This window comes from Callionymus lyra, chromosome 14 (assembly GCF_982586985.1).
Source record: "Callionymus lyra chromosome 14, fCalLyr1.hap1.1, whole genome shotgun sequence".
Classification (NCBI taxonomy): Eukaryota; Metazoa; Chordata; class Actinopteri; order Syngnathiformes; family Callionymidae; genus Callionymus; species Callionymus lyra.
In genome coordinates, this window is record NC_141831.1 from 3462218 (window position 1) to 3472217 (window position 10000).

At 39.0% G+C, this 10000-nt stretch overlaps 1 protein-coding gene across 1 annotated transcript in view; it reads left to right on the plus strand.

Moving 5' to 3' along the window:
* The first annotated feature begins 361 nt into the window (after window positions 1-361).
* ubtd2 (ubiquitin domain containing 2) overlaps window positions 362-10000 on the plus strand; it is an 11871-nt gene continuing 2232 nt past the window's right edge. The window contains exons 1-2 of the mRNA XM_087807879.1: window positions 362-502; window positions 6710-6946. Of these exons, the coding sequence (XP_087664005.1) occupies window positions 433-502; window positions 6710-6946 (307 nt within the window). The 5' untranslated portion in view covers window positions 362-432. The remainder of the gene's footprint in view (window positions 503-6709; window positions 6947-10000) is intronic.

Below are 10000 nucleotides of genomic sequence, written 5' to 3' on the forward strand. Positions count from 1 at the left end.
TCTGATCATCTCGTGTTGCCTGGGTTTACTCCGGACACTCTGGTTTCCTCCCACAGTCCAAAAACATACAGAGGTTGATTGAGAACTTGAGGAAATTGTTCGTAGGTATGAGTGTGTGTGTGAATGGTTGTGTGTCTTTGTGTGTCCTGTCCAGAGTGTCCCCTGCCTCTCGCCCTATGACACTGGGACAGACTCCAGCCCCCTATATAACAAAACAAAAGCATGCTTTTCCGACTCGACCTTTGACCTCACGAGGTTCCACTTCAACATCAGTTCTTGAGATGAATGAAGTGTTGCTGCAGGTCCAGGATGATGGAGGGATGAGGAGGAGGGGAAGGGGGAGGAGAGAGAGAGAGAGAGAGAGGGGGGGGGCAGCAGATGTAGCTGAGAGCCGAGGGGAAGATCTTCAGCCCGGGCTGCTCTCAGGGATCCATGGGCGGCTGTGTGGGGAGCCACCACGACTCTTCTGGAAGCTTGAACGAGAACTCGGACGGAACCGGAGGTAAAGAAACTTGATGCTCGCGGGTCTCCTCCGGGTCTCCTCCGGGTCTCCTCCGGGTAGTCCGGGCTCGAGGCTCCTTCAGCCGCCGACGAGCCTCCTCCGCCCCGGCGTCCCCCTCCGCTTCCTCGGCGGCGTCCCCGGGAAAAAAAAAAAAAAAGCTCCGGTCGCCGCCGAGGAAGCTGCAGGTTCCGCCGCGACGAAGCGTCTCTTTGTTCTGTTGACAGCCTGGATGTAGCCGCGTTAGCTCGTTAGCTCGCCCGCCGCGCCAATGTGGGTCACCGTCAGTGAGCGGCGCAGACACACAGCGAGCTTCATAACAACAGCAGAACATCAGCGTCGCGGATCTGATCGAGGTTCTTTAAACAAACACAGGCCCGAGAGTGAGACATCACTCCTGAGGAGCTGGTTCTCGAGTGAGGGCTCTTGAGTCTACACAGTAATACTCATTACATCCTGTCACTTAATCCTGGATGTCAATCATTTAGATCGTCTTTTGTTTACAGTAGGATCTGAATCTCTTTGATTTAAGTGAAATAATATCAGGAAGAAAACGTAGAAGAAGTTTTATTATTCATTTGTGTAATAAAAGTGTAAATACTTTAAATTAAACGTGTTTTTTTCAGCAGTAGATTAAGTAAACATTGGTTTAGTAAAGTAACGATTAAATAAAACCACAGAGTAGAATAACAAATAAAATGATCTATATTGTTTTACCTGTCAAAAATAGTTTAAAATGCTGAACATTATTCATTAAATTAACTATTGGACATTTAGTCTTTTTATTCTTTTAACCCAAGACTTTTTCAAAATATCCACAATGTATTTGTTTACTTTATAATTATTGTTTATGTATTTGTGGTGGCTCAGATCAATGGTTATTAAGCATAATAACAAGTGGATTTTGATGTTGTTTTTTGTGTTTTTTCTTTAAAAAAACAAAACAAACACTTTTTTGACCCACTTCCTGTTTTCAAAATGGCTGGTACCACGTGTTCTATGTTGTTTTATTCAGAGCTCGGTTCCGTAAAGTCATTGTGATCTGGGTCAAGGTGACGTAATGTTTGACGAACCATCGTGAAAGTGAAACACATTTTTGATCCTGGATATTAAAAAATATCGGTTCAGTCCAGATCATTTCAACAGGATCGTTTCAATCCAGATCGTTCCAATCCGGATCGTTTGAATCCAGATCATTTCAATCCGGATCGTTTCAATCCAGATCGTTTCAATCTGTATCGTGTCAATCCAGATCTTTTGAATCCAGATCATTTGAATCTGTATCGTGTCAATCCAGATCTTTTGAATCCAGATCGTTTGAATCCGGATAAGTTGAATCCAGATCATTTCAATCAGGATCGTTTCAATCCAGATAGTTTCAATCCAGATCGTGTCAATCCAGATCTTTTGAATCCAGATCGTTTGAATCTGTATCGTGTCAATCCAGATCTTTTGAATCCGGATAGTTTTTAATCCGGATCGTTTCAATCCGGCTCGTTTCAATCCAGATCCTGTCAATCCAGATAGTTTGAATCCGGATCGTTTGAATCCGTATCGTTTAAATCCAGATCGTTTCAATCCGGATCGTTTCAATCCGGATCGTTTCAATTCGCATTGTTTCAATCCGGATCGTTTCAATCCGGATCGTTTGAATTCAGATCGTTTGAATCCAGATCAGTTCAATCCGGATCGTTTCAATCCGGATCGTTTGAATTCAGATCGTTTGAATCCAGATCAGTTCAATCCGGATCGTTTCAATCCAGATCAGTTCAATCCAGATCAATTCAATCTGGATCGTTTCAATCCTGATCGTTTCAATCCAGATTAAAATTGTGAAGTTCCTCCTCGCCTGAAGCTCAGACTTTTGTTCATAAACTCAACGACCTCAGACTTTTCTTCTCCAGTTTCCAGTGTTTACAACAAACACTGGAAACTGGAGAAGAAAACACTCGTTAAAGTTTTTCTTCTGCGGCGATAATGAAGTTTAAAGCGTCAACTTTTCCAAACACTGACCAACCTTTTCCACAGAAAGATGTTTGTCTACGTTTCACTGTTTAACTATTTTAAAATATGTGTATTTTATGACACGTGAGCAGGAACTTCTTAGCAACTTCTTATTCAGAAGCTCAAAACAGGAAGTGGATTTATCTTTGAAACAGGAAGTGGATTTATCTTTAAAACAGGAAGTGGATTTATCTTTAAAACAGGAAGTGGATTTATCTTCAACTTGCTTATTGACACATATATTGTGTCGCACTTTTAAAAAATATTTTTTGTTAGGTTTTTTTCCATAAAAGTTTGAAAACATTTAAAACGTCTACATCAGAGCGACTCAGTGATCAAGAGAAAAAAACGTAACAGGGTTTGTTTTATTCACACATTTAAAATAGAAAAGTAAAAAGAGTTTGTTCTTGAAAGAATGTTAATGAAAGCATGTTTTAATTTAAAAAAACAAACATTTTAAACAAGTTATTTGTTGGTTATATTTTTCAGGGAGATCCTGTATTTATGACCTCCGTGTTATTTTTAAAAATCAACTCTGGTGTTGTGATAGTGTAGTAACAAGTATATATGTGTAGTATTGTCCAGTACTTGACTCTGGGGTTGTGATAGTGCAGTAACAAGTATATATGTGTAGTATTGTCCAGTACTTGACTCTGGTGTTGTGATAGTGTAGTAACAAGTATATATGTGTAGTATTGTCCAGTACTTGACTCTGGTGTTGTGATAGTGTAGTAACAAGTATATATGTGTAGTATTGTCCAGTACTTGACTCTGGGGTTGTGATAGTGCAGTAACAAGTATATATGTGTAGTATTGTCCAGTACTTGACTCTGGTGTTGTGATAGCGTAGTAACAAGTATATATGTGTAGTATTGTCCAGTACTTGACTCTGGTGTTGTGATAGTGTAGTAACAAGTATATATGTGTAGTATTGTCCAGTACTTGACTCTGGGGTTGTGATAGTGCAGTAACAAGTATATATGTGTAGTATTGTCCAGTACTTGACTCTGGTGTTGTGATAGTGTACTAAAAAATATAAATGTGTGTACTAAAAAGTATAAATGTGTAGTATTGTCCAGTACTTGACTCTGGTGTTCTGATAGTGTAGTAACAAGTATATATGTGTAGTATTGTCCAGTACTTGACTCTGGTGTTGTGATAGTGTAGTAACAAGTATATATGTGTAGTATTGTCCAGTACTTGACTCTGGTGTTGTGATAGTGCAGTAACAAGTATATATGTGTAGTATTGTCCAGTACTTGACTCTGGTGTTGTGATAGTGTAGTAACAAGTATATATGTGTAGTATTGTCCAGTACTTGACTCTGGTGTTGTGATAGTGTAGTAACAAGTATATATGTGTAGTATTGTCCAGTACTTGACTCTGGTGTTGTGATAGTGTAGTAACAAGTATATATGTGTAGTATTGTCCAATACTTGACTCTGGGGTTGTGATAGTGCAGTAACAAGTATATATGTGTAGTATTGTCCAGTACTTGACTCTGGTGTTGTGATAGTGTAGTAACAAGTATATATGTGTAGTATTGTCCAGTACTTGACTCTGGGGTTGTGATAGTGCAGTAACAAGTATATATGTGTAGTATTGTCCAGTACTTGACTCTGGTGTTGTGATAGCGTAGTAACAAGTATATATGTGTAGTATTGTCCAGTACTTGACTCTGGTGTTGTGATAGTGTAGTAACAAGTATATATGTGTAGTATTGTCCAGTACTTGACTCTGGGGTTGTGATAGTGCAGTAACAAGTATATATGTGTAGTATTGTCCAGTACTTGACTCTGGTGTTGTGATAGTGTACTAAAAAATATAAATGTGTGTACTAAAAAGTATAAATGTGTAGTATTGTCCAGTACTTGACTCCCGGTGTTGTGATAGTGTAGTAACAAGTATATATGTGTAGTATTGTCCAGTACTTGACTCTGGTGTTGTGATAGTGTAGTAACAAGTATATATGTGTAGTATTGTCCAGTACTTGACTCTGGTGTTGTGATAGTGCAGTAACAAGTATATATGTGTAGTATTGTCCAGTACTTGACTCTGGTGTTGTGATAGTGTAGTAACAAGTATATATGTGTAGTATTGTCCAGTACTTGACTCTGGTGTTGTGATAGTGTAGTAACAAGTAAATATGTGTAGTATTGTCCAGTACTTGACTCTGGTGTTGTGATAGTGTAGTAACAAGTATATATGTGTAGTATTGTCCAGTACTTGACTCTGGTGTTGTGATAGTGTAGTAACAAGTATATATGTGTAGTATTGTCCAGTACTTGACTCTGGTGTTGTGATAGTTTGCTAAAAAATATAAATGTGTGTACTAAAAAGTATAAATGTGTAGTATTGTCCAGTACTTGACTCCCGGTGTTGTGATAGTGTAGTAACAAGTATATATGTGTAGTATTGTCCAGTACTTGACTCTGGTGTTGTGATAGTGTAGTAACAAGTATATATGTTTAGTATTGTCCAGTACTTGACTCTGGTGTTGTGATAGTGTAGTAACAAGTATATATGTGTAGTATTGTCCAGTACTTGACTCTGGTGTTGTGATAGTGTAGTAACAAGTATATATGTGTAGTATTGTCCAGTACTTGACTCTGGGGTTGTGATAGTGTAGTAACAAGTATATATGTGTAGTATTGTCCAGTACTTGACTCTGGGGTTGTGATAGTGTAGTAACAAGTATTTATGTGTAGTATTGTCCAGTACTTGACTCTGGTGTTGTGATAGTGTAGTAACAAGTATATATGTGTAGTATTGTCCAGTACTTGACTCTGGTGTTGTGATAGTGTAGTAACAAGTATATATGTGTAGTATTGTCCAGTACTTGACTCTGGTGTTGTGATAGTGTAGTAACAAGTATATATGTGTAGTATTGTCCAGTACTTGACTCTGGTGTTGTGATAGTGTAGTAACAAGTATATATGTGTAGTATTGTCCAGTACTTGACTATGGTGTTGTGATAGTGTAGTAACAAGTATATATGTGTAGTATTGTCCAGTACTTGACTCTGGTGTTGTGATAGTGTAGTAACAAGTATATATGTGTAGTATTGTCCAGTACTTGACTCTGGTGTTGTGATAGTGTAGTAACAAGTATATATGTGTAGTATTGTCCAGTACTTGACTCTGGTGTTGTGATAGTGTAGTAACAAGTATATATGTGTAGTATTGTCCAGTACTTGACTCTGGTGTTGTGATAGTGTAGTAACAAGTATATATGTGTAGTATTGTCCAGTACTTGACTCTGGTGTTGTGATAGTATAGTAACAAGTATATATGTGTAGTATTGTCCAGTACTTGACTCTGGTGTTGTAGTATTTACAGACCACATGACTCTTGACAAAGTCGTAACTGCTTTCATTTGTTTTCAAACCAAAATATGTCCAAACATCATCTTTAAAAGCTGCTGGACTCACTGTATCCTCTCGTCCTCAGTCATCATTCTTCCTTTAGCGGCGGAGGTTTTAACGCCTGGAATTACAACACAAAAATGAACAATCACTTTAAATATTGACATGTTACTTATAAATACAAAGTTAGAATCACTTACTGTATATTTCAAACACACTTTATTGAAATATAAACTATAACTAGTATTATCAACATGGAAGTGTTGTTAAATATACAGTATCATGAGTGTATCAGTATTTGAACATGTGTAGACGAAAGTGTGACGAGGATGAAAGATCAAGATACTTGTGTTTCCAAATGTTTCCTGTCGACTCCACGTGTTCTTCTGGAGATCACTGATCATAGATAAGATCTTATCTCGTCACAGCTGGAGGATCTTCATGAGGAACAAGAAGTTTTTCTGTTTCTTCACCACGAGTCGCTTGTATTTACTCTCATGTCTTCACCTTCATTAACATAATGTCACGTTCTTCTTCCTCCTCTTCCTCCTCCTCTTCCTCCTCTTCTTCCTCCTCTTCCTCCTCCTCTTCCTCCTCTTCCTCCTCCTCTTCCTCCTCTTCCTCCTCTTCCTCCTCCTCCCCCTCTTCCTCCTCCTCTTCCTCCTCCTCCTCCTCCTCCTCCCCCTCTTCCTCCTCTTCCTCCTCTTCCTCCTCCTCCTCCTCCTCCTCCTCCTCCTCCTCCTCCTCCTCCTCCTCCTCCTCGTCTTCTTCCTCCTCCTCCTCCTCTTCCTCCTCCTCCTCCTCCTCCTCCTCCTCCTCCTCCTCCTCCTCCTCCTCCTCAGTTGCTCTGGGTAGGAACCAGCCTCTGAAGAGGGAGCGTCCTAAATGGAAGAGTGACTACCCCATGACGGAGGGTCAGCTGCGCAGCAAGAGAGATGAATTCTGGGACACGGCGCCGGCGTTCGAGGGCAGGAAGGAGATCTGGGACGCTCTCCGGGCCGCAGCCAGCGCCTTCGAGGGCAGCGACCACCTGCTGGCTCAGGCCATCCTGGACGGAGCCAGCATCACGTTACCCCACGGTGAGGCTTCGCTCGCGGTGGAGCTACACTATCGTCCCCCCTACAATATCAGTCCCCCCTACAATATCAGTCCCCCCTACAATATCGTCTCCCCTACAATATTGGTCCCCCCTACAATATCGTCTCCCCTACAATATTGTCCCCCTACAATATCAGTCCCCCCTACAATATCGTCCCCCCTACAATATTGGTCCCCCCTACAATATCAGTCCCCCCTACAATATCGTCCCCCCTACAATATTGTCCCCCTACAATATCAGTCCCCCCTACAATATCGTCCCCCCTACAATATTGGTCCCCCCTACAATATCAGTCCCCCCTACAATATCGTCTCCCCTACAATATTGGTCCCCCCTACAATATCAGTCCCCCCTACAATATCGTCCCCCCTACAATATTGGTCCCCCCTACAATATCAGTCCCCCCTACAATATCGTCTCCCCTACAATATTGGTCCCCCCTACAATATCGTCCCCCCTACAATATCGGTCCCCCCTACAATATTGGTCCCCCCTACAATATCGTCCCCCCTACAATATCAGTCCCCCCTACAATATCGGTCCCCCTACAATATCAGTCCCCCCTACAATATCGTCCCCCCTACAATATCGGTCCCCCCTACAATATCAGTCCCCCCTACAATATCGGTCCCCCCTACAATATCATCCCCCCTACAATATCGGTCCCCCCTACAATATCAGTCCCCCCTACAATATCGGTCCCGCCTACAATATCGTCCCCCCTACAATATCGTCCCCCCTACAATATCAGTCCCCCCTACAATATCGGTCCCCCCTACAATATCGGTCCCCCCTACAATATCGGTCCCCCCTACAATATCGTCCCCCCTACAATATCGGTCCCCCCTACAATATCGTCTCCCCTACAATATCGTCCCCCCTACAATATCGTCCCCCCTACAATATCAGTCCCCCCTACAATATCGTCCCCCCTACAATATCGGTCCCCCCTACAATATCAGTCCCCCCTACAATATCGGTCCCCCCTACAATATCATCCCCCCTACAATATCGGTCCCCCGTACAATATCAGTCCCCCCTACAATATCGGTCCCGCCTACAATATCGTCCCCCCTACAATATCGGTCCCCCCTACAATATCGTCCCCCCTACAATATCGGTAAAAAATGCTAAATAGCTTGTATGCTAACCATGTTCAGTAGCATCTTGGCTTAACTGTGCTGACTAGTGTGTTAGTTACACCAATCTAAATAACTTGCACACTCAGTTATGGTGATTAGCAGCTTAGCTTAGCCGTGCTAGATAACTTGTACGCTCAGCTGCGCTAAGTAGCATTTTGGCGTAACTGTGCTAACTAATGTTCTAGCTAAACCCTGATAAATAACTTAGCCACGCTAAATAGCTTCTTAGCTTACCTTAATCAGTTACTCATTTGCTTGCTATATATAATCGTGGATTAAGCTTGTTAGCTAAAGTTAATTCTATGGTTAATCATGCTAAATAGAAACTTAGCTTTACTGTGTAAATAACCTTATTTGTTAACTGTGCTCAATAGCTTTTTAGCTCAGTTATGCTAAGCTGCGTTACCTTAATCGTGCTAAATATAAACTTTGCTAACTAGCTTGTTAGCCTGATGCTGCCTAATAGCTTCTTAGCTCACCTGTGCTTTTTAGCTTAACTGTTCTTAATACACCTTAATTTATGATGTTTACTCGTCCAGACTTAATAACAAATACTTGTTTCCTGAAACATGAAACTTTGTTTATTTAACGATGAACTGAAGCAGATTCGCTTTAGAAGTTGTCGGTTCAATTCCAAGACTCTTCGTTGTGTCTCAGGTTCACGTTTGTGTCGTTGTGCGACTGAAACATTGTGTCGAAACCAAACGTTGTTGGTTTTTACGTCTATTTTCCCACAATTAAGACGTTTTTGTCCAAAGTTTTATTGAAATTCCTGCAGCTGTGGTTTGGTTGCCTGGCAACGGTTAACAAGGAGCTGGAGTCACTTTTGTTGAAAACTATCTTATTTTTGTGTTTGTCCTTTGAAATATTAACTTTAGATTTTTTTTAATAAAAAATCATGTTTTTACTCATGTATCTTAAACATACATTTTTGATTTCATTGATTTATTTTCAGACATTTTATCTTTAATCATTTTCCTATTAAATTAAATTAAATTGTTTATCGTTCAAGTCATTCAGAAAAAGATGATCCCTTGTGTCTCAGGGTCACCTTTGTTTCCTTCGGGTCACCTTGACCCTGAAACAACACCAGGGGTGAAGACGTATGTTTTAACTTGTATTTCTTATTGAATACAAAATACAGTCTTGATTATAAAAATTGTTTATTTCAATGAAATATATGATACATAAATACACTCTTGATCAAATAAAAGATACAAAGATTCATGAATAAAATACGAAATACTCAAATACTATCACACTAAAAACAAAATAAACAAAAATACAACGTTTATAAAATATATTAATATAGTCTTAATTAGAAAATAATAATTTCAATAAAATGTATGATACAAAAATACAATTTTGATAAGATAAAAGATACAAAAATACTAAATACCGAAATACAATCACGCTAAAAACAAAATAAACACAATTATAATTGTGTATAAAATATAAAATACATAAATACAATCTTTTGAAGATAATTGATAAAATACCAAAATACAATAAAAAAAGAAAGAATCTTAACAATAAAATTCACAACAATATTTTTTGATAACAAATATAAAATGTTATTAAAATAAAATAAACAAAATACAAGCTTTATAAAATAAAAGATTAATGAATAAAATACTAAATACCCAAATACTATCACACTAAAAACAAAATAAACAAAAATACAACGTTTATAAAATATATTAATATAGTCTTAATTAGAAAATAATAATTTCAATAAAATGTATGATACAAAAATACAATTTTGATAAGATAAAAGATACAAAAATACTAAATACCGAAATACAATCACGCTAATAACAAAATAAACACAATTATAATTGTGTATAAAATATAAAATACATAAATACAATCTTTTGAAGATAATTGATAAA